Here is a 25,279-nt window from a genome sequence, read left to right on the forward strand (position 1 = left end):
ATTGGTTGTAGGGAGATTGCAAAGACATTTCTGGTGTCCTCTTCACCCTTCCATGGGTTTTGGCAGCTGTGGCCAGCCAGTTTTAGGCACTTTGGTGATATTGAGAGCTCCTGGTCTCCTGGTCCACTCCATGAGTGAACTGGAATTCTCAGAGGCCATTAAACCAGTCTGCCTCTTGCCCCTGAGTCTAGAACTTTCACAACTAACTTAGATCAAAAGTGAACCATTGGAAGCAAGAGAATTCCAGAAAATCATGAAAGTTCGGGCTTGTGTTGCATTGTGGGATAAAGGCTGGTGCCTACTAGCTTTGAGTGTAAAACCCCGGAGAAAGGAGAAGGGCTAATTGGGAGTGTCTGTGGTCCTCCATGGGCTTGGGAAACACAATCGGAAGTTAATGAAGTTTCGAGGATCCCCAGAAGTGGCTGTAAACTTTCCACACTTACCACTATCTCCACATACTGCTGAGGTACTGTATTTAGGGTGCCAGGCTTAATTTTTCTTTATATCTATGCACATAAAAGGTATCCATAATGTGTGTGTGTGCATGTGTATATAACATGTACATATTAAACACCAAATCAACTTTCAGCCATAAATAATAAGGTGGTCCCTAAAGACAGTTTATAGCTTTTTTGGATGATCTTGGAAGAATTCTTATGTTGAGTGACTGTCCTTCAGAGCTTAACATAATAGGAGACACCAACAAGGGGAAACTAACCTTTTGGAGACTTTTCTATGGGATGCTCTAAGGGTCAGGAGGGAGTAATTGAGAGAGTTTAGCTCATATACCTTGAGTTATAACCCCGTTGATCAGCCTCAAATCGGAATAAATCTCCAACTACTTTGTTTCCCAGAGACATTTTTATCAGCCAATCTGGACGCTGGTGGGTGCTGGTGCCAAACAGTTGTCCTCATCTGGTCGTCCCACAGCGAGTGTGATTCCATCTGGCGTGGAATGGATCAAAGCTAGAGTGGTTGAGCTGAACCCAGACAAAGACTGCATCCGCACAGACAATGGCAATGAGGTAACCAGAGGGGGCCTTTGGATTTTTTGTTAATCTGAGGGCTTGTATCAATGCACAGCCAATCTCAAACTGGACAGCTTCATGGTGAAAGAGTGGTATATATGCACGTGTGTGCCTGTATGAATGCATGTGTGTTGAGTACTGCATGAGATGGCAAGGTGTGTGGTAAATGGAGGATAGGTGGAGGGACTGAGGGATGTTGAATTAATAAACAACTAAGACAAGTATTTGTTGAACACTCACTGCATACCCTGTTGCTTAGAATAATATCTTGTATCTGAATGTTTATTGAACAAATGCTAATGCTACATGTTAAAATAGCGGGCCCTCCTTGCATCTCTTTCTTTGGAAGCAGCCAGCTTTTCTACCTGATACCTGGCTCCCAGAGCAATGGGATGCTGGAAAATATCCACCCCAGTAACACTGGGGGCATCATGCCAGAGCATAGAGAACAGAGGGCATGGATGGCAAACTGGACTATGTACCCCTCTCTGCCTGCTCACCTCTGTTCCAAGACATTACATCAAAAAATGGAAAGATGGCGCTGACCACACACATCTGGGGCCCGAGTCAGCCCTTGGGCTGCTGGTTTTTTGGGTCCTGGTCTAAAATAACATCTTTTTGTGTTGCAGATCTCCTACAAATATCTTATTATTGCTCTTGGAATCCAGGTGGACTATGAGAAGGTACTGTTTTCAACTGTTTCTGTGTTACATTGGCTTATTATGTCAAAATTAAACACTGCATTTAGTTGCTTTATATTCATTTTGCCAAGGAATGAAGTTCTAAGAAATCCTTTTCTAGTTTTATTTTTTAACAGTCCTTTTATGGTTTTTAAAAAAGCCTTCTCCAAGATTCTGTCAGTAGTAACGGTATGTTCTAGTTTTAAGCTTTAATCAGAGTTCAAGATGTCCATGCCCTAATGGTAATTCTTGCAAAACAGCAACCTTTTCTATCCTTATAAGAAACCTGCCTTTCTATGTGGGACTGAGTTGGCAGTATTAAAGATTACATTTTCTTTTGGAAGTAAGATTTAGATTATGAATTTTTAAGCAGACTTTAAGAGTAGAATACCAGCAGTTAGTTTATCAGATGCTGGAAGGACATCTGGTTTTGTTGTGTAAATGCTGGGTTTTTTTTGTGACTGAGGCAATGTAGATGCTACCCAGAAGTTCCTTAGATCTCCCTTTTCAGTGAGCTAGGGAGCCAGATGCTATCTGACGGCTGTGAGATTCACGTTTATTTTTCTAAAATGTAGTGGAGTAAGCCAGCAGTAATCATTTCCAGGAGCTTGTTGGGAACTGTGGATAAATATTTGGAGCACATGAAGCAGCAAGTGCTAACCAGGTCATAAGCTGTAGGAATGTGATCTGGGCAAGGACCTCATTGGGGTTGGCCTAGTAAGGGTCTTTGAAATGCATTTTTGTGTCAAAAAACAAAACAAAACCTGAATTGTGACACATTCAGGGGAGGGTAGTTGAAAATGTTTTGGCCTGTGTTATGTGAAGGTTCAGAGAAGCTGTGAGTAGGAGTAAGTGCTGAGATGATTTTGAGTCAAGGTGCCATGTGTCTCCTGGAATGACAGACAAGCTATGGAGTAGACCAAATGGAGAAGCGCGCCAATTTCTACTACTTTTGGAAGGTCCATGCCTCCCCCAAAGCCCCCACAGTGTTGACCTAGCAAAGGCAGCACATCTCCAAGGTGGTCTACCCAACGTCCTCTAATGCCACGTGAGAAGGACCAAAGAGGTCAGTGCTGAGAGTTCGTAGCAGCCTCTTGCAGCAAACCAAGAAACAATGATATTTAAAAGCAGCTATTATTATGGAATTTCTACTATGTTCCAGGAAATGTGCTAGAAATCAAACATTGATTTTTCACAACTACTTGTGAGAGAGGCATTTTTATCTCTACTTAATTAGGTGAGGAAACTGAGGCTAAGAGAATGTAAGCAGCTTAACCATGGCCACTGTGCTACTTGGCACTCTTTGATTGCGAGTACTAGAACACTACTCAGGTTAGTAGTAAACAAAAAGCAGGAGTTATTTGATGAAAATACTGAAGTGTTTTTGGAACTCTAGGGCAGGAATGTAGGTGGCCTGTGGCACAAAAAGCAGGGGTCATTTGATGAAAATACTGAAGTGTTTCTGGAACTTTAGGGCAGGAATGTAGGTGGCCTGTGGCAGCGCTGGGTCTCCAATCTGGGCTCTGTTGGACCAGCAAGGCTCTCTCTGTCCATCTGTCCCCACCTCTTTCTCAGCCAGCCTCACAGGATCTCTGCAGCATGGCGTCCTGCTCGCTGGTCTACTCTGTGTGGTAGGACAGTCCCCGCTCCCCAGCACACAGCCTGTCACTGTGCAGCCAGAGGGGGAGTCACGTCTTATTTCTTTCCCTGACTCTCACTCTCCCCTCTCCCCTCCTCTGCCTCTCTCTGCTCAGAGCTCCCAGGGAAGCGACTGTGATGGGATAAGGGGCCACACGCCTCCCTTCACAACACAGGTCTTCCTGAAAGGAGCATGGTTACCACTGTGTGGTGCCTTTTCCTGTAACAACAGCTTCTTTAGACTGGAGAAAAATAATGAAGGAGATAATGGATCATCAGCTGTTTGTTTATCTCTTGGATAGCGAGTTTTGTTTTGGGAACTAGGAGATATGGTGGTCCTGTGGGAAGACGCGTAGGCAGGCGGTCAGAGACCTTGGTGTCTAGTTCTTCAGGAACCTGGGCAGGATTCTCAGCCTTGCTCTGCTTCAGTTTTCCCATCTGTTCTATGGGCTAATATCTCCCTGCCTCCCTCAGAGGTGTACAGTGATACCCAATGTTAGCAGAGTTGTGTAACTTTGAAAACATTAAAACACAAGGTGACTCTATAATTATATTGAGACTGCTAATATTACTGCTATCTAAACTGTAACAGGGGTGATTAGTAACAAAGAAATAATTTCTCTTTACAGTGAGTGTGGATAAATAATGAACCCAGGCCACTGAGGAGATGATAGGACTCTGTTTCCTTGAGGCCTCAGGGATAGGTGTCTGGGGTGACCCCAGAGGTGGCCTGGACCATGGCCTGGGGAGGCTCTGAAGGACCAGCCCATCTTGAGGACTGTTTCTTGATGGTTAAAGTTGAATGTTCTCTTGCTGAGAACTGGTGCTTAAGTCTCTTTAACTCGATCTGTGACATCTTCATTGCACTCTGTGAAGCTTCTAGCATTTAAGATTAAGTATGTAGTTAATTGTATTGGCAGTAACAGGCTAACGTTTATGGGGCACCTACCGTGTGCATCAGTCCTTTCTCTCATCCCCGAACGTGAGTGGTCTCGTTTACTCCTGCCAACAACACTATGCAGCATATACTTTTACCCCCATTTAACAGGCGATGAATATAAGCTTCTCAAGCCTCACTATGCATCAGCATCCCCTGGGGGGCCTGTTAAAACAGAGTGCTGGGACTGCTCCCAGAGTTTCTGAGTCAGTAGGGCTCGGGTGGGGCCTGATAATTTGCATTTCTGGCAAGTTCCCAGGTGGTGTCTGTGCTACTGGCCTGGGGACCACACTTTGAGATCCACTGGCTTAGAAGTCCTGGGTAATTTATTCAGGGTCACAATGCTAGTGAGTGGAAAAGCTAGGACTCAAACCAGCTGTGTGGGATTCTAACATCTGTGTTTTTAATTACTTGACCTTACTGCCTTTACCCAGAATTTGATCTGGTACAAACGGATACAGAGCAATTTAAGTTTGCTGTTCCTGACAATATAAATGGCTTTTGGTCCTGCCTGTCTTTCTTCTTCCCAGTAAGGCAACTGGTTTTCCTAAAAGGAAGGATGGGTGGCTTCTTGCTCTCACTTTGATGGCGGGAACAGTTTCATGTATTTATGTATGTGTTTATTTAATTATTAATTTAGGAGGTACAAGTGTTTTTTCTTGTACTTAAATCATAGTCTCAAGGCCAGGGAGGCGGAGGAGTTCCCCGAGGCTGAGGCCATTCTGCAGTTTAACAGGCGACTGCAGGTGCCACAGCTCTGGTCTGACCACCCTCACCCACCTGCCTGCTGTGTGTGTGTGAGTATTGAGGGTGGTAATAGTACTGAAATACTGGAAAGATTGTAGAAATGGCAGAGAACAAGGACTCTAAAGACACTGTGCTTTTATTTATAAAGAGTTTTTGTGTGCTTTGTTGCAGATTAAAGGCCTACCTGAAGGTTTTGCGCATCCCAAAATAGGATCTAATTATTCAGTGAAGACTGTAGAGAAGACGTGGAAAGCTCTGCAGGACTTCAAGGAGGGCAATGCCGTCTTTACCTTCCCAAATACTCCGGTGAAGTGTGCTGGAGCCCCCCAGAAGATCATGTATTTAGCGGAAGCCTATTTCAGGAAGGTATGCTTCCTTTCCAGGGACAGAGATGAGGAGGGCAGATGGTGCTAACTCAGTGATTGCCAGAATTCTATTTTTATTCCTATCATAATACCTTTTTTATTTCTAAATTTTTATTACATATGTAACAAAATTGTATAATTGGAAGGAGGAGGTCACTCGTGATCTAATTGCTATAATAAAGCTGCTGTCATCAGTTTGATGTTTTCTAGTTTTTTCTATATACTTTTTAAAAAATGTGGTTAAAATCATACTGTACATACAAATTTAGATGTATTACATACTACATACTAATAGTCTTCATAACATATTTTTAAATATGCGAGTAAAAGTCTACTGGGAGATATGTTAGAGATTATTTAAATTTCCATATAGTTAGACTAAAAAAATTATTCATTTTTATACATAATTCTATCCTCAAGTTCCACTGAAGTTCAAGGTCATGAATATTTTCTGGCTTTTAATACACATTTTTTGCGAATAGGCAAAATGCCAATTTTAAAAGTAAAAGCCAGGCATGGTGGCTTATGCCTGTAATCCTAGCTCTTTGGGAGGGCCAAGGTGCTTAAAGTCAGGAGTTTGAGACCAGCCTGAGCAACAACATAGACCCTATCTCTACAAAAAAATAAAAAATAAAAAAATAAAAATAAAAAAATTAGCTGAGTGTGGTGGCCCACACCTGTAGTGCTAGTTAGCTGAGAGGCTGAGGTGGGAGGATCGCTTAAGCCTGGAAGTTTGGGGTCGCAGTGAGCTATGATGATGCCACTGTGTTCTAGCCTGGGCAACAGAGTGAGACCCTGTCTCAAAAAAAAAAAAAAAAAAAAAAAAAGGTGGTTTGCTTGGATGTCCTCTGAAACAAAACAAAACAAAACAACGCAAAAAAGTGTTCACGCAGAACTTCAGACCTTTGTAGAAAGATATTTGGTCAGGGAAGACTTTCCCAGTATTCTCCAAACATGCTCTGTGTAAGAACAGGTGTCTGCAGCTAAGTATACCTGGCTTGAGGTTGTGGGGGAAGCTGTTCTTTCTCCCCATCCCTTGTCTGGGATGTGACATTTGGTTTACCAAAGTGGAGTTTGACTTGAGGCAGTGGCAGGATTCAAAGCAGCCTGTGGTCCTGTGTGGGGACAGACGGGGAGACCAACTGGGGAAGACGGGACTGGAGAGTTGTTGAACGTGTGCTTGGAACCCGGCACTGGGCAAGGCCTCCACCTGAGTTCTGTGAACTGCAACTCCCCTGGGGGTGGGGTTAAGGGACAGTTTCCAGCAATCATTTCTGATTCTGAGAAACTTCTGGGTTGTAAGGGGTTGGCACAACCTTTAGAGGTTCTTACCCATCTAACTTCTTCAAATGGTGAGATCCAGGTGAGCAAGTCCTAAAGAGGAGCTGAACAAAGGAAAGAGTAAGAGACCAGTTCTTTCTTCCATCCTGGAAATTCCCTTTGCATAACTCTTTTCTCCCAAATGTTGGATGGCCCGAGAGGAAGTTTCCTGTCAGGTGCAATGACAGCTTCTCTGAAACATGAACGGGGAGCAGAAACTTTGTTTTGTTCACTGTTGCTCCCTCAGCACCTAGAACGGTACCTGGCCAACCCTAGGACTTGCTTAAATATTTACCGATTGAATGAATACATGAGTAAACAACTTGGCTCTATTCTGTCTTTACCTGGACTTGACTGTCCCTTTACTCTTCAGTTGAACGGTGCCCACTTTGACCTCCAGCTCAAGAGTGTGTCCCGGGCAGAAAATAAAGAGGCAGTGAACTGGTCAACCTGTCATCCCCCCGGGTATAGTGATGGGAACAGCTGGCAAGGTCTCTTCTGAGGGTTTTAATGCTTGTCTAGGTTAAAAAAAAAAAAAGTAATGTTTGGTGTTGGTTGTTTTCTTCTTTCCTGTTTCTTAGGTGGGGAAGCGATCCAAGGCCAATATCATTTTCAACACTTCTCTTGGAGGAATTTTTGGGGTTAAGAAGTACGCAGATGCCCTGCTGGAGATCATCAAGGAGAGGAACATCACTGTTAACTACAAGCAAAATCTCATTGAAGTCCGAGCTGATAAACAAGAGGCTGTTTTTGAGAACCTGGATAAACCTGGAGAGACCCACGTGATTTCAGTGAGTGGCAACGTTAAGCTGTTAGCATTGTCTGCTGAACCGCACTGTGGATGCGGTAACACCCTGCGGCTTCCGCCTCTCTGTCAACCGTGATTGTGTGCTGGGGAAGTTGGATAAAATGAGCATCCTGGGGAAGTGATGGGCGAGAGGGTGGACAAAAATGGGCGAGGAAAAGAAAGCTGTAAGAGGCTTTGTCAGTGGGAGGTGAGAAGGGCTTATATACTGGTGTCAAGTGAATTTTTGTCCCATTCTTTTGCCTTTACTTTCCTGGCACCAAGTCATTTGAAGGAGCCAAAAATATTCCACAACTTCAGTTACTGCATAGAGTTAAAGGAGGGCTTTCTCAAATGCGGGATCTGGTGATTGTCTCAGTTTGTGGCATGTGAGAAACAGTCCTGCTCATGAGCAGGAAGCAACCCTGAGGGTAGTTCAAGAATGACAGGGATGCCTTTCACCTGTGCAAGAGGCTGTCTCTAAACATCTTTCCCTTGTGCATCAAAGGAAGCACTTAAAAATCCTTCTGGAAGGGTTTGGAAGAGCTACCACCCTTGGAAAGATCTAGCTGTTGTTGTGAGGGCATGGCCTTTATGTGTCTCAGTTTCTTCTGTGCCATGGGAATCGTACTTTGGTGGAGGCATGGTGAGGATTAAGAACAGGATGGAAAGATGTCTGAAAGGCATGTGGAGAAGCAGGCATGGAAGAATATTTGTCTACATCAACCTGGCAAGAGCAGTTAGCAACGAGAAAGCATTCACAGCCACGTTTTATTCATTTGGCATTTTTCAAAAAATGAAGGGTTCCATAAAAAGGAATTTTGATGTGAACCAAAGATTAGTCTTCTAAACATCAAAACTTGAAATGTTAGGCCTTTTAGCTCAACTCTTTCTAAAAAGTATTACACCTACCTATCCTTTTAAAAATGGAATATATTGAATATATTGAATATTTAATATGTTACTGATGACTCAGGGTCATATTTTTTAAAAACTTTTATTTGGAAATAATCTCAAACTTGGAGAAGTTGCAAAAAAAAAATAGTACAAAGCAAATTGAATATAGCTTTTACCTAGATTCACTTATAGGATTTTACCCTATTTGCTTCAGTTTTATCATTTTCTCTCTCTCCGTCTCTCTCTCTGTCTCTCTCTTTAATTTTCCCAAAGGTAAGTTACATACACCATACATCATGTCCCTTTACCCCTAAATATTAATACTTTATTGTAAATTTCCTATGATAGGAGTATTCTCTTACATAACCCCAGAACAGTTATCAACCTAGTAAATTTAGGACAGATACAATATTTTAATCTTCTATTTGTATTCCAATTTTGTTGATTGACCCAGCAGCATTTACGGCATTTTCTCCTGTAGTACAGGACTGTAGACTGTAGTACAGGACCCAATCTACAGTCAGGAATTGCATTCAATTGTAACGTCTCTTTAGCCTCCTTTAATCTGGGACATTTCCACAGCCTTTCTTCGTCTTCTATGACACTTAATTTTGGAATAATAGAGCCCTCCTCCCTCCGCTTTTTTTTTCCTAGTAGAATGTTCCTCATTTTGGGCTTATCTGTGTTTTCTTGTGATTAGTTTGAGGCCCTGCTTTTTAGACTGGAACACTGCCTGAGCAATGTTGTATCCTTCTAGGGTATCACATTTGCAAGTACACAATGTTCATCTGCCCTTAATTGATGATGTTAATTTTGATAGCCAGTCAAGATATGGTCCAATTTTTCCTCCAAATAATTATAAATACTATTATTTTTCTCCCTTGCTACTAATAAGTTTGTGGGGAGACATTTTAAGAGCAATGTTGTATCCTTCTAGGGTATCACATTTGCAAGTACACAATGTTCATCTGCCCTTAATTGATGATGTTAATTTTGATAGCCAGTCAAGATATGGTCCAATTTTTCCACCAAATAATTATAAATACTATTATTTTTCTCCCTTGCTACTAATAAGTTTGTGGGGAGACATTTTAAGACCATGCAAAGAGTCAACTCATTAAAGTCTCCCCTAGAGTTAGAATCTATTGATGATTCTTGGCTAATCTAATCTTTACTATGGTGGTTGCAAAATGATGATTTTCTAACTCTAGCATTTCTTCCACATTTACCTGTAGGCTCTTGGCATTCTGTCAGCAATAGCCTTTCTTTTTCTTTTAATTAATTATTGGTATGAGTGCATGAATCCCTATTTTTTCCCCAATGGTTTATCATTCATTACTGTTCTTAATTATTTTGGTGCTCAAGTTGTCCTGGATTTGGTCAGTAGGTGACCCTCCCAGCTGGCTCCTGTGCCCCTGTGACATGCCCATCACCTGTTTGAGCACTTCCTTCCTTTCTGGTGTCACAGGATGTCCCAGGCTCATCTGATATCTACCTGCCCCGGCTCAGGTTCATCATTTTGAATAGCTCCTCTATGGGCATATGCTCAGAGCCTGCTGGGTTGTTTAGGGCTAGTTACCACTTTACCGAAGGGTCTCAAATTACTCTGTTCTTTATTTTTATGCATGTCCTTTTTGTAGTTGTTCAGTTTTCCTTTTTCCTGGCTGTCGGGCAGATGTAAGTGACTTTGGAAGGTCCCTACAGCTTCAGCTGTCTTAAATTGCTGCTCCTTATTTTTTATTTGTTGGAAAATGAGAGCCAAACTTGCTAAATTTTGTGTAAAGCAAAAGCAAATGAGCTATGAGTGAGGGCCCAACGCATACTTTTTTGAGCAAAGTGTGTGAGCTTCGGTGTGTGAACTTAACTTTGTTGTTTGGGTTTTATTTACTTGGTTTCTCAGCTGTGCTCTGGATAGTTGAGGTTGCAGGTAGGACGTGGATAAATGAATGGTTATTTTTCTTCTACGGGGTTTGTAAAGAAAGAAGATGTGTGTCTCCTTTGAATTATAGGGTTTCAAGTCAGGTATTCTTTCAATTCCACTCTTAAAATCCGAATTTTAAAGAATCTGCCAGAAGGATTTAAAACAGTCGCTCTCAATCCTGGCTGTACATTGGAATCACCTGGGGAGCTTTTAAAATGTGCTCATGCTGGGTCTCACCCCCAGGGGTTTTGAGTAGTTAGTCTGGGGTGTGGACCAAGGATAGGGAGTTTCACAAATTCCCTAATGACTCTAATGTTTAACTAGGGTTGAGAATAACTGCTATGAAGAATTAAATGTACCCCAAAGTCTATCATCTTGGATCCTTAATAGAGAGCTTATACAGTGAGCTGATCCAAGTCTCCTAAATTTTGAAAAGTCTAAACTTGTTTAATACCATAGAGTCCTAGAGCTAGAAGAAACTGGAGATTATGTAGTCTATTGCAATCTTTATGGACAAGCTAATCAAAGACCTGAGAGGTGAAGTGACTTGTCTAAGTAATAGCATTCTATATTTCATTGTAAATGAACCTGTTCCTTCAAGCCAGAGCTCCTAAGAATGGGATGCACAAGTTTCATGTGTCAGAATCACTAGCAGATTTTGTTAAGATAGAGATGCCTGTGCTTCACCCAGATCTACTAGATCTTGGGGTGGTGGGGCCCAGGAAGCTGTGTTTTCCACAAGTCTCCCAAATGCTGCTTGTGAACACTAAAGTTTGAAAATCACTACTCTGCATGAATTATTTATGTTAATGAAGGAGAACCAAATCATTTATCATATATGGTTTGTAGCAATAAATAATAAAGAACAAGCTACAACTAAGTGCTAGTATTAATTTTTAATAAATCCATAAAGCAGACCCTAGTATTTATTTTGTGTAGGATGTTAGCTCAGGTAAAAAACTCCATGCTTTATAATGATTATGTGAAAATATTAAATGTTCCCTCTGGAAAAGATGTGTGGAATTCATGTGTACCTGTGAAATTCAATTGTGCACATTAACTCTATCAGATAGAGATGACTCTAGTAAGGTTTTGAACTCAGTTAAAAAAAAAAAAGTCCCAGTTGACTGCAGAAATACTTTGGCAGATGATGGTTGTTGACCATTTTCTTCATCATCCTGCAGACAGACATGTGTTTGGTCTCAGCATTCTCTAACAGACCTGGTCTCAGAGACCCATGTCCCCAAAGAGCCTCCTAAGATTATCCTGTAGAGGAGCATCAACCATTTGCAGTGCTCCTTCCTTAAAGTTAATTAAGCTTACAATTATCTGAGAGTTGGAATAAATACAAGTCATCTTCCTAATTCCCATTGCCATCAGTGATTGCTGAGCCTGGGTGAGGGCATGGCCCTCCTTATGGAAACAAGGGGCTATCGACTATCACAAAGTTGAAATGGTCTTAAAATGCTAAAGTTTTTACCCTAATGAAATGTTATATTAACGTTAGAATCAATGTGTCCTCCAGTGGACACACTAGCAAATTGAAGTTGTTAGATGGATTTCATTAAAAATAAAAAGAATGAACTACAAAAAGCAGAATAATATTATATAAACAAACAAAAAGGCTAAATGAGCCTTCATAAATGATTAGTATGGGTAAGTGCACTATTACCAAGGGTAACTTCCATATGGTGTTTTTGGAAAAAAAAGAAAAAAATCCACCCCACCTATTTACTACTCAGTAAACCTAGTACTGAATCAGACTCCTCTCTCCTTTTCCAAAGTACTAGCTAGCATACCTATCACCCCCTTTTTTATCTTAAATTGGTGTTTTGACAGTTTCCTTTATGTGTTTTGAGAGTTGACCCACGTTTGGGAATGAATACTCACTTACCATCTCCTAACAGGCTTTACAAGTTTCAGGGATGCTGAGCACCTCCTTACAGAATATAAGTAAAGTACCAGACTTTACAAGTTGATAGTGGAGGGTCAGGGAGACAGCAACTGAAATACACCACCCCCTTATTTTAGTATTAATAGGCACATCAGTGGATTCTTTCAGAATATTAATGAGCTTTACTTCACTATCTCAGATTTCCCTAGGCCTACTGCCGCAGGGATCACGTGGCCACTGTATGGCAAGATCACTGAAAGAATGGTTATTTAGTTTACCACCATCCTCCATGGGAACATGTAAGATCTTGGAGAGGAGGTGGATTGATGTAAGCACTGATTGTATAATACTCAAGGAGTCATAGTACAGTGTGTGGAGTAAGGAAGGTAGGGGGAGAGCTTGCGGGCTGTAAAAATATTGAAAAAATACAAACATGGATGTTTTCCTTTTGTGTAGTATGGAATGCTTCATGTCACACCACCAATGAGTCCACCAGATGTCCTCAAGACCAGTCCTGTAGCTGATGCTGGTGGCTGGGTGGATGTGGATAAAGAAACCCTGCAGCACAAGAGGTACCCAAATGTGTTTGGGATTGGGGACTGCACCAACCTGCCTACGTCAAAGACCGCTGCTGCAGTAGGTAAGACAACAGCTCTGTTTATCTTGCTCTCAGAATGATGAGGCAGCATCATAACGAAAACAAGAGTTTGGCATCAACAGCATTCCATTACTAATGAAGAAACTGTTGTGGCCTAAAACTGACTTTGACCTCCCTGAGACCGAAGCAAGTTGTCAATGGACCTAGTGTTGTATAAAGAAGAAAGTATTCATACTTTTTGTGTGCTTTTCCCCAGAGTAGCATGATCTGATCTGCCTTTTCTAGGTCAGAGGGGTTGTTTTCAGAAGAGGCATTGTGAGAAGGCAGCACTTTTCCAGCTCTCTGGAATTCTGTTACTTCTCATACTGCCATGCTGGCATCCCTGGTATTCCTTACCTCTGATGCCAGACAGCTTGGCTGTTTTTCTTCCATCTGAAATACCATAAAGTTGGGGAAGCATTTGTTTTCTCAGAAAACACATGCAAGTCAATGAAAGCTTGCAGACCAGAAAATTGTTCTGTTAAGACAAATATAGTGGCGCGTGCCCTGATTGGTACACGATTAAGGCCTCAGCCTGGAAAACTAAATTCTTCACTTGGATGTTCTGCACCAGCAGTGATGGGGAGAATTGCCTTTTAGATTCTGTCTTCCACAGACAGGAACTGTCTTCTCTGGATGATATAAAACACAGACCTCCCTTCTGCTGGGTATGGTAGTGTTTTGTGTGAATTAGACACCCGTGGAACATGATGTGTTACTTTTGCCAACTATTTCAACCTTAGTAAAGACTTTCTAGGAAAACCACTGAATGTCTTTTTTTTATTATTAATAGTAATTTCCTTGTAACTTTTTATTTCAAAAATCTCAAACCTATGAAAAATTTGAAAGTACAATAGATACTCATATACCCTTCAGGTATTAACCAATTATTAATATTTTCTGAAATTTGCTTCATCATTTTACATTTTTTTGCTGAGTCATTTGAAAGTAAGTTTAGACATCATGATATTTTACCTTAAATACTTCAACCTGCATCTCCTAAGAGAAAAGACATTTATCTCCATATCTATAAGACTGTTATCATGCCCAAGAAATTTAACGTTGTATATTAAAATCATCTCCCTATACAATCCAGTTATAGATTTTTCCAAAGCTAGAATTTCTCTAGTTTTCCTAAAAATGTCCTTCATAGCTCTTCCCTCCCATTAATTCTACTTGCCAGTGAAGGTCCACACACTGCCTAGGTTGTCATATCTCTTTGGTCTCCTTTAATCTAAAACAGGCCTTCTAATGTTTGTTTTTTCACTTTCATGACACTGGCATTTTTAAAGAGTCTAGGCCAGTTATCTCGTAGAATATCCCACAGTTTAGAAGTTTCCAGTTGCTTTCCTTTGGTTAGATTCAGGTTGTCTGTTCCGGCAGGAATCTCAGTGCACGAGGTTGTGTACCTCTCTCTCTGCGGCGCCTCAGGAGCCTATCATGTTGTCAGTTTGCTTTGTCTTTGGCGAAGCTAGATTTCATCACTGGGTTAAGGGGTGTCCATTGATATTTTTTCCATTGTAAAAGCACCTTTTCTATTTGTAATTTTATAAGTAGTCTGTGGGGTGATACTTCGAATTTCCATTCACTTAGTGTAAGCCTGCTGAATTTATAGGGTGAGAATACCTGTGATGCGAGGCCCAGATTACCCGGCTTTTAGCCTACTTCAAACAGACATTTAATTCAATGTTTCAAATAGATAATATTAAATATGATTAAATAAAAGTTTATGTGAAAAGTCTCACTCCCAGTCCTGCCTTCCCTCTGCTTGGCTTCTGCATTCCCCCAACCGCAGAGGGGAGTCCCCATGGTTTTTACTTCTGTTTTTTACAGTCTGTGTTCTATTGTACGGTTGCTCCAGAACTTATTCAACGAGCCCACTCTTAATTTATATTTGGGTTGGTTCCAGTCCGTTTTTATTTCAAACATAGTAGTGAATGCTTTTCTTTATATGTTATTTCACACGTGCGAAAGTCTTTTTGCTCTTCTTGTCAATGTCTAAATAACGATAGTTCTAGCTTTTCCCAAGTAGATCTGCATTTCTTCTTAGATTCCACTCCCCAAATCCTCTGAGTGTCCCAAGGCAAGGGGATACCTGTTCCACACGTCCGTGCTTGGGTTTACTTGCCATCCAGCCTGTCCAGGCCACTACACTATCATGAGTGAGACCCTGTCCTGCCCTATTCCTGAGGCTCATGCCTCTTCCTCTGCTTCTCTCTGCCCCAGATTCTCCTTTAATTACTCACAGCACAGCCAAGACTATTAAATGTGGCATTTAATAAAAGTTAACTGAAGGCTTGGGAGTGACAGAAGGGGATTGTAATACAGGAAGAAAACAGAGCTCTCGTATGCCCGCACACACACGCATTTTAACCTGGGCATTGCTTGTGACTGCTTCCTGGGTCCGCAGGCTGGACCTCTGTGCTGGACCCACCGGACACCTTCTCTCCTTTTCTACCAGCCTTGATGCTGGCTGCAGGGGCAGCCTCAGGTGTTCTCAGCACAGCTCCAAACTCCGTTATGGTCTTCAAAGAGGAACGAAGTTTTCCAAAAGGGAAACATGATCTTTAGAGATGTCGCTTTGCCCACAATGAAGATAGCCATGTAATATTTTTAAGCAGCGTTGTTTACTCCTTATTTTTTTGAACTCTCTCATTCTGGAAAAAACCTCATTGCTTTTTAATTTGGGTGCCAGCAAACTACAGCTTGTGGGCCAAATGCAGCCCACTGCCTGTTTTTATACAGCTGGCTAAGAATGGTTTCTACAGGTGAACATTTACAAGCGATTTGATGATAGGGAATAGTAACTCTTTTTCTCATTCTAAGAAAAAGAATTCCATTCCTCTTATTAGCAGCGATATATTACAAAAAATGATTATTACATTTTGGATTTTATCAATATTTTCTGTGGAAATTTGTTTTTCTCTTGTTATATAATATCTTTGATTTTGCCTCTTGGCTTGCAAGACCTAAAATTTTTCTTTACAGAAAAATTTATTAACTCCTGATTTGAGGGATTACAAAATAACCACTGTAATGAGCATTTTACAATGTAAAGGTAACCCATCTTTTCTCAAAAGTAAATCCTGTGTTCTACCTCTAGAGATACAAACTGCTTGTATCTTTAAAAAGAGAAGTCTTAATTATTCAAAATTGAATACAAACTAGGACTAGATGATATTGAAGAATTATTGCTGATATTTTGAGGTGTAAAATGTATTGTGTTTATGTTAAAAAAAATTCCCCATCCATCAGAGATGCACACAGAAAGACTTAGGGGTAAATTTGTGTTGTGTCTGTTCTAAAAATATACCATGTGTGATGGGATGGACGAAACAAGAACCATGGAGTTTAAACATTTTCATAATAAAAAAAGGAAGTCTCCCCACTATTGCCATCAAAAACCAAAAATATATATACAGTTGTCTCTCAGTATCTGTGGGGGGTTGGTTCCAGGACCCCCTGGCAGATGCCAAAATTCGTGGATGTTCAAGTCCCTGATAAAATGGCATAGTATTTGTATATAACCTATGCACATCCTCCCATATACTTTAAATCATCTCTAGATTTCTTATAATATCTAATACAATATAAATATTATATAAAGAGTTGTTTTACTATATTGTTTAGGGGATAATGATAAGAAAAAAAGTTTGTACATGTTCAGTACAGATGCAATTTTTTTTCTGAATATTTTTGATCTGTGGTTGGTTGAATGAATCCACAGATGCAGAGCCCATATATACTGAGAGCCAACTCTGTGTGTGTGTGTGTGTGTGTGTGTGTGTGTGTGTGTGTGTGTATGTGTATATGTTTGGTGGGGAGGGAGAGGGAAAGAGAGAGAGAGAGAGAGAGAGAGAGAGACATATATATATCGATCTGGTCCAGCCTTAGCCAAGGCAGTCCAGTAGAGAGAAAAGCCCAATGTTTTGCCTAATTGGATATATGCCTGGGGCTACCAATCCAGGCTGTCTGTGAACAGGGACATAGGGATATCCTGATGGCCAAGGGACATTGGGCACATAGACCCCAGGAGGAGGAGCAGCAGGGTTGGGGTTGGGCCATCTTTACAGCCCTGCTGGAGAGAGCTGGCTCTTTAGTTTTAAGCCCATGGAGACATCTATGTAGGCCTTTGATCAATCAAAGACCCCCATCTGGTAGTCAGAACTTTAAGAAGGTTGTGCTCTATTCATAGTTTAGAGGGATGGGGAATGGAATCTTTTTAACTTATTTACATTCAAGTTATTTGCAAATTTGTTTTCATAGAGACTATTTTTCTGACTTTTCTATTTCTCTTATAGCTGCTCAGTCAGGGATACTTGATAAAACAATTTCTCTGATTATGAAGAATCAAACACCAAAGAATAAGGTTTGTATACCTTGTAAGAATCACTGTCTCAATTATCATATTCCGTTCTGCATGAAAGCAGTGTTTTCCCACAATTTTGCCACTTTCTTAATTAGTTTCTCTAACATGGGCTCTGCAGTTTTTGCCTTTAATACAATTTTTTGTTATATAACTTATGTTTTTCACAGTCTAAAAATTAGAATATTCAAAAAAAGAAAAGAAAAAAATTGCAACCACTCAGAGAAAATAATAATTTCTAGAGTGTCTATATCAGACCATGAAAAAAACCTACTTTCCAACTCAGTCTCATTTATATTTTTAGTATAATGGTTACACATCGTGTCCACTGGTGACCAGCTACAACCGCGTGATTCTTGCGGAGTTTGACTACAACGCTCAGCCGCTAGAAACCTTCCCCTTTGATCAGAGCAAAGAGCGACTTACCATGTACCTCATGAAAGCTGACCTGATGCCTTTCCTGTACTGGAATATGATGCTAAGGTGAGTGCACTGCTTGGATCCTGGGAGAGGAGAGAGATCTGTAGCACTTCTACTACCCCACAGGGGGTGCAGCCACTTCACTACTGGCAGTGACCGAGTCTTCTGTCTTCCACGCTCTGGCCTTCTTTTGTTGCTGGACGTGTAATAATGATAGTAAATCACTTTCACATGTCAAGTATTTCCTTATCTGCTATTTTACTTTGTTTTTATTATGTTGTAGGAAAAATAAAACAGTGATTAAGAGCATAGACTTCGGAGTCAGACCTGTATTTCAGTCATGCTTTTGCCATTTACTGGCTGTGTGTCTTAGGGAAAGTTGTTTGAACTCTCTGTGTCTAAGTTTCTTAGCTGCAAAATGAAAATAACATTTCTTACCTCACAAGATGGAGATTAATGATGGGGTACATAGTAGGTGTCTAATAAGTAAACAGAATAATAAAAAGTAATAATTCCTCTTCCTTGTTCCCAAAAATGATGATCTTATTTGACCTTTCTAAACCTATGTGAGATAGATAAGTTAGGATATCTATACCAGTGGTTCTCAACCAAGAGTGATTTTGCCCTGCAGGGGATGTTTGGTAATACCTGGAGACCTTCTTTGGTTGTCATAACTAGAGAGGTGCTACTGGCATCTAGGGAGCTGAGGCCAGGAACACTGCTAAAAATCTTACGATATGCAGGTCAATCCCCACCACAAAGAATTATCTGGTCCAAAATGTCAATAGGGCTGAGGTTGAGAAATCCTGATCTATAGTTAATTTATGAGCAAAGAAAGTAGGACGAATAGCAGTTTACATGTAGTAGATCTTCATACAGGTTAGCTAAATTCCATCAACATGTCCAGGGTCACACAGAAAGTCAGTGACAAAGCTAGGACTCGAAGCAGTTTGTCCCTTGTTAGTCATGGGATCTTCTTATCTAACTAGACAAATCTTGCTTCATGTGCTGATAAGCATGTTCTGTGAGCAGCCTGGCTTCCCCTTTAACATCCTGCTGGCTGAAGTCCCCCCATCTCTTTTGCTGCAAATATCTTTTCCATGTTATTTTTTCCAGGGGTTACTGGGGAGGACCAGCCTTTCTGCGGAAGTTGTTTCATCTGGGTATGAGTTAAGGATGGCTCAGCCCTTGCTCACCTTGGATGGCTTCTGGATCAAAATTACCATTACCGATTGACCAAGAGCAGCACAAAGGACTTGGAGCCTAACCCTATGAAGAGTTTCTTGCTGGATAATGGTGACCAAATGCCTCTGTTTTCAGTGCCTTTGACCAGCCACTGTGTGGGCTGCCTAGGATGGGTTGATTCTTTGGAAATAGTCAAATGAAAGAATAGACTTCTATTTTCTCAATAAAAGTTTGTCATCGACTGAGTTCCATGAGATAATTTTGTCTTGACTGGTAGGAATGAAAAGTTAAGTGCTTGGGAGAAAAAGATGGTGGTGGTGGGATAGTGTACTTGTCATCTACTGTGGGTATTCAGCTGGTAGCTGGCATAATTTCACAGAGCCTGTTTGGATTCACAGAAAAGAGTCATTCCAAGGACAATATTGTTCCAAACACAGTGCATGGTAGCCCTTCTGTGCTGCTTAGAATTCCTGCTGTAGAGCACAGTGGACTGAGAGCCCAGCTGCTACTCTTCTGGCTGCACCTGTTTGTGCTGTGGCCAGGCTTTCTCCCAGCCAGCAACTGAACATGGTGTACTAGCACTGTATTAGGAGGATCTTGAATAGTATGTATGGTACATAGTAAGTATTCAGTAAATATTTGTTGAGTAACTGAATGAATCAGCTAAATTTTGGTCATTGCCCACTCCCTATCTCAGGGAGTGGAGCTTGCTACCAAAAGAAGGAGATTGGTAGAAAAATGTTCTGAGAAGCCCTAAACCATTATTATATCTATGGTCATGAACCATAAGCAAGACTTAGCCAGGCAGAGGAGCAGGAGCTTCCTAGGCACAGGGAATAGAGTGTACAAAGGAGTAGAGGTGAGAGGATTTGGAAGCTATAGGTAATTTGGTATGGATAGACTATGGGACCACATGGAGACAGGCTGGGAGGTGGTCTTCTGAAGGCCCTTGGGCTGGATCTTTCCTGTAGTTTCTTCAACTCCACCTGCCACCCTCTGTACCCTGCCTTCTGCCCCAGGAGGTGGACAGGCAGGGTCTATATTGATTGTCTCTCCTGCTCTCTGGTTTCTGGTTGGATTGGCCAATGGAGAGTGCCACCAGGAGATGGGAGAGAGGGAGGAGAGTGAGGTTGGCCTGTCATTCCTCTAGCTCCCTCTCTGCAGGGTTGTCTTGGCCTCATGCTGAGGTAAGAACAGAAATTGAGGTATAAATTCATAAACTTACATAGCAATTTGATAGAGATTTTTATCTGTTGGATCTAATACAGGTTGAACACCCCTAATCTGAAAATCCCAAATCCTAAGTGCTCCAAAATTCAAAACTTTTTCAGGGCCAACATGACACCACAAGTGGAAAATTCCACTTCTGACCTCATGTGATGGAGTTGCAGTCAAAACATTGTTTTGTGCACAAAATTATTAAAAATATTGTATAAAATTACCTTCAGGCTATACATATAAGATGTATGTATAGAATGCAAATGAATTTCATGTTTAGACTTAGGTCCCATCCACAAGATACCTCATTATGCATAGGAGATGCAAATATTCCAAAATCTGAAAAAAATCTGAAATCCAAAACACTTTGGTCCCAAGCATTTTAGATAAAGGATAGTTAATTTGTAATGAAAAAAAATTGGGGCTTGTATTTTATGTGTTTTTTCTCATAATTTTTTTAAGTGTATTAATAATTTACCAAAGTACTAGTCTGAGGAGAATTAGATTTAAAAAACCCAAACAGAACAAAAACCCCAAATCTGGTCCTTCAGCACATTTCACTGGGGAAGCCTGGCTCTCATGACTCTTCTAGGCTGTGGTAGGCTCCTGGCTCGTATCCAAGCAGGGCTCACAGCGGGGAGAAGAGCTCCACTCCACGAAGCCTGCGCAAGCAACTGCACGGTGCCTGTGGTTCCCCTGAACCTGGGATTCGCATTTGTAAGTAAACCCATCTTTCAGTTATCCAAATTTGACTCTGTCATCTGCTTCCTGTTGGGACCCCAAGTGACACAAGATCACCTGAGAGTGACGTAGAACCACTGAGGAAGTTTACGGAGAAATGACAGGAGATCGTGGCAGCGAGGGTGAGGTATGGGTTGGGAAGGAGACTCCAGACAGTGACCGATGCCAGGGCCAGCTAACGTCAAGATGCAGAGGGCTTGAACTCAATGCAGCAGCACTAAGGGAAGGACAAAATTCATTGATCTTCAGGATATTATATGAGTCAGGAAAACAGAAACCACTATATGAATAGCTTAAGCAAAAAGGAATTAAATACTGCAGAGGGCGGCAAACTATGACCCGTGAGCCAAGTGCAGCCTGCTGTCTGTTTTTGTAAATAAAATTTTGTTGGAACATGGTCATGCCTGTTTGTTTCTGTGATGTTTTTGGGTGCTTTTGTACTACAAAGGCAGAGTTGAGCAGTTGTGACCATATGTGACCTGCAAAGCATCAAATATTTACTGTCTGGCCCTTTATAGAAAAAGTTTGCTGACTGCTGGAACACTGGGAAGTAGGTGCTTACAGTACTCCAGGGGAACAAGAATCATGGAAAACCACTGTTGATTTTCAGATCAGGGGGCTGCACAAATTGCAGGAATACTGGCCGCAGTGATCATGGCTGTTGGTCAGCCACATCAAAGTAGGCGATCGCAGGAGATAGCCTAGAAGCCTATGCTAGCCTCGTGTCCACAGATGCAGACACCCACCATTGCCAGAGGGGGAAGGGCTTCTCCTCTTCCACCTTCCCACCTGGCAGGAGTGTTCCTCATCGGCTGACTCTAAATGAAAATGATGTATTTTTCCAGATTTTCCTCTTGATACAGAAGCGAGTGTAGAAGGGACAGGGATAGGGAAGCCCAGGGCTTTGGGATGACTGGTGAGGACAGGGATTTGGAGGTTGGGATGACTTCCAGACTTGGATGATGATCATGAATTGTGCCACCCATGGAGAGGGAGAGGAGCAGAAAAGAGGAAGATTCTGCGCAGAAGGGGCCCTGTCAGAAGGTTAGATTCCCAAACTCCTGCCAACTGTGGAGTGGAGTCACAGCCATCTGCCCCAGGGGGGTTGTACTCAGATTTATTCATGGGGTAAAACCATAAAGTACTTTCGACATAAACAAAATTGGCATTCCAAGGCTGGAATTAACAGATCTTGCCATGGCTGATGATATCCAGCTTGTAAGCTAAAGCAGTTATAAATCTTCCTTTTTGTAGGTTTAAAGGAGACCTTCCAGGAATTGGAAAACATTGGCAATCTCTTTGGCCCGGGGGCCCTGTTGGCACGCACAGTCCTGTGAACGCCAGAGAGGCCTGAAGCGCAGTAACAAAGTGAGGAGATCTGTAAACTGGAGGGGGAGGTGGTGGGAGGCAGGGGTGGGCAGGAAGAGAGGGTGCACCTGAGGGTGGGCCTCAGCAGAGAGGTGAGAGGTCAGCTAACTCTGTGTGGGGGCGATGGGAGGATGTGGGGAAAGCGAAAGGGCACCGGGGCAACAAGTGCTGAGCAGCCCTGGGCCTCTGCCTCCACTTTGCTTGTCAGTCAGGGCTGCCCCTTCCTCCCAGGGTAGGCTCCCTGCCATTGACAGGGGACTATAGTCTGAAATTTAACATGACTGTGGCAGAAAATTCTCCCCCACCCAATATCCTTATCTGAGTAGAGATTCAAAGACCTGTTTGGTAATAGTCCAGCTCACAAATCTATCCTTGAATCCTACTAATCCACCTTATAGCCTACTAATTAGTGATTGTCTTCTAAATGAGGAATGCCTTCTAATGGTTTTTTATGTGCAAATACAATATTGCAGGTGCTTAAACATCAATAGCTGTAAAAACAACGTAGTAATTACTATAGACTGAATGTTTGTTCCCCGCCCCACATTCATATGTTGGAGTCCTCAGCTCCAATGTGGCTGGGTTTGGAGCTGAGGCCCTTGCAGAAGTAATTAAGGTTAAACGAGGCCATAGGGTAGGACCCTGATCCAATAGGATTAGTGTCCTTATAACAGAGATACCAGAGAGCTCTCTCTCTCTCTATGCCATGTGAGAACACAATAAGAAGGTGGCCGTCTGGAAACCAGGAAGAGGGCCCTTGTCAGAATTCGACCATGCTGGCACCCTGATCTTGGACTTTCAACCTCCAGAACTGTGAGAGAACAAATTTCTGTTGTTTAAGCCACCCAGGCTATGGTATTTTGTTATAGCAGCTTGAGCTGACTAAAATATTAATTGAATGGTTGTGGTTAAGACAAAACTTTTCTAGAATCCAATTTACAAATCCAGAAGAGGGTTGTCATTTATGACTAGGAATAATATGTTCATTGTCAAAAGGCCTGAAACATTTTCAATGTAATGTGACAAATGAGAAGTAGAATTGGGATTTGAACCTTCATCTGTCCTCACAATGTCTTGGGAAAATTGTTGATATCAGGATTACTTTGGAAGTTTTCGTCCAGTTCAGTATTGTACTATTTCTTCTTGGGGAGTAAAAGAAAAGGGAGAAATGTATTTGTCCAAATTCTTTCACTTGCCAAGTAGCAAAAAAATTAATTTATTGGCTTAAGTATCTAGGAAGTCTGGGAAGGAGATCAGGCATGGCTGAATTAAGAAGCTCAGTTTATTACTTTCTTGATCTTTCAGCTCTGTCTTTCTTTGTGTTGGTTTCTTTTATAGGTAGACTTACTTCACATGTTGACAAAGTGGGCCCCGAAAGGGTTAGACTTACCTGGACCTTAGAGCCCACAGTCCCAGAGACTGTGCCTCTTTTCTGTTACAGTATTAATAAAAATCTGGTGAAAACTTTGATGATACAAACTTGTGACTTCCCTGAACCAATCATGTGCCCATCCTTAGGGGAGAGGATTGAGTCAGCCTGGTGTGAGCCACATGGACTGAGAATGGGGGTTGGTGGTTCTTCAATGAGGTGCTGGGCTTAAAAACCTGTATTTGCTATAAGGATAGGAAGGTGAACACATCCTGTCTTCTCCAACATAAGTGTTCATTTATTCATTCATTCTACAATTGTGAATTGTATGGGGCCTGGTTGGCCGCTGGGGTTCCTCACGTGAATAATTCGAGCGCCAGCCTTGGAGAAGCTTCCCGTCTAAGGGAGCCCGAGTTCACAGAGAGTGTTCCCTGGGACACTGGCACAGCAACCTGCCGACCAGGAAGGAGAACCGCTGCTCTTCCAGGGAGGATAGGGTTTTGGCCTGTTGATGCCACGGCTTCCTGTGAGCTGATGCTGACAAGAGCCCATTCAGTGTCTGGGGCCTCCCAGTGGCTCTGGGAGTTACCGAAGCAACTGCGCACGGAAGGCGCGGGAGAGGAGAGGGCGCGCCTGGCTTGTTCCTGGAGCCCGGGCTGTGGGCGCCCCCTGCCGAAAGACAGGGGCTCCTGCGTGCAGCGGAAACCTGCCGGGTCCCTGTCCTTCGCATCTTTTTTATATACAGCGCCTTGAAACGCTTGGTTTGACCAGGTAGAAGTAACGCCCCGCTGTGACCGTACTACCTGTGCCAGGTAAGCGTTGGGTAAAGGAGTCCGAACTCCCCGTCACGGGAGCCCCTGTCCGTCTGTCCAGCCACCTTCCTATCACCCTACAACGCACAAAGACTCGCAGTTCCCAGAGGGGCCGCGCGTGGGCTCTTGACACCTTTGCACGCGCTTTCCCTCTGCTGGAATACCCCTCCCCTCCGCCGGCGGGCTCCCATGCACTCTTGCGGACTCCTTCCAAGCACGAAAGAGTCCTCTTCTGCGCCCTCAGGGCATCGTCCGAGTCCATGCTGCTGTGCTGCTCCCTTATGCCGGGTCCCCCCGACGGCTCCCGGTCCTCTCCCGGGCCCTGGACCCCTCGACGGCCCTGGACCCCCGCCGCCCCGGCCCGGGTCCTCTCCACGCCGAGCCCCGGAGAGCAGGGGCTTTGCTTTTCCGACGGAGGCGCCCAATAAACGTTTCTTAAACAAAGGAGTGCGTGAGTGAGGTAAGGGGAAGGGCTTGCCGCTATTTAAACGTAAACAAAGACAGGTTTTTATTTTTTGGCTCTAGCCCCATATTTAGGTATGAAGCATTTGTGAGCAAAGGACTCACAAGCTGGTTAACACTAGTTTCTAATGTCCAGTATGAGACACGACGCTTGGGAGACAAGCCAGGAAACAAGACGTGCAGCTTACGTTTTCAGCAGGTGAGATTTAATACGCGTAGGGTGGTAGTAGGAAACTAAAGTAACTCATAGTTAAACGGGGCCGTTTCGGTTAAATTCTGTGGGTGCTGGGAGGAGGGCAATGCCCTTTTCCTGCTGAGGTGAGTTTGCTCAGCCATTATAATCACAATCACAATCAAAATAATAACACAATTGATGGAGCATTTTGAGGCAGACACCGGCTTACTATCTAATTTATCATTTAAGCCTCAGCACCACCTTAAAGGAGGGCATTTACCCGTGTTTTACGGAGGACTGAGGCTTAAAGAGAAG

At 42.5% G+C, this 25,279-nt stretch overlaps 1 protein-coding gene across 2 annotated transcripts in view; it reads left to right on the forward strand.

The window, feature by feature from the left end:
- Positions 1-19,056, forward strand: part of SQRDL (sulfide quinone reductase-like (yeast)) — a 37,209-nt gene extending 18,153 nt beyond the window's left edge. Inside the window, exons 3-10 of one of the 2 annotated variants that reach the window (XM_012649445.1) lie at positions 855-1,025; positions 1,658-1,711; positions 5,202-5,396; positions 7,297-7,506; positions 12,668-12,851; positions 17,150-17,217; positions 17,519-17,697; positions 18,751-19,056. In XM_012649445.1, coding sequence (XP_012504899.1) covers positions 855-1,025; positions 1,658-1,711; positions 5,202-5,396; positions 7,297-7,506; positions 12,668-12,851; positions 17,150-17,217; positions 17,519-17,697; positions 18,751-18,808 — 1,119 coding nt within the window. In that variant the 3' untranslated portion in view covers positions 18,809-19,056. The remainder of the gene's footprint in view (positions 1-854; positions 1,026-1,657; positions 1,712-5,201; positions 5,397-7,296; positions 7,507-12,667; positions 12,852-17,149; positions 17,218-17,518; positions 17,698-18,750) is intronic. The other variant, XM_012649446.1, reaches the window with a different exon arrangement.
- Positions 19,057-25,279: the final 6,223 nt, after the last annotated feature.

This window comes from Propithecus coquereli, unplaced genomic scaffold, assembly GCF_000956105.1.
Source record: "Propithecus coquereli isolate 6110/MARCELLA unplaced genomic scaffold, Pcoq_1.0 Scaffold3, whole genome shotgun sequence".
In the NCBI taxonomy this organism is placed as follows: Eukaryota; Metazoa; Chordata; class Mammalia; order Primates; family Indriidae; genus Propithecus; species Propithecus coquereli.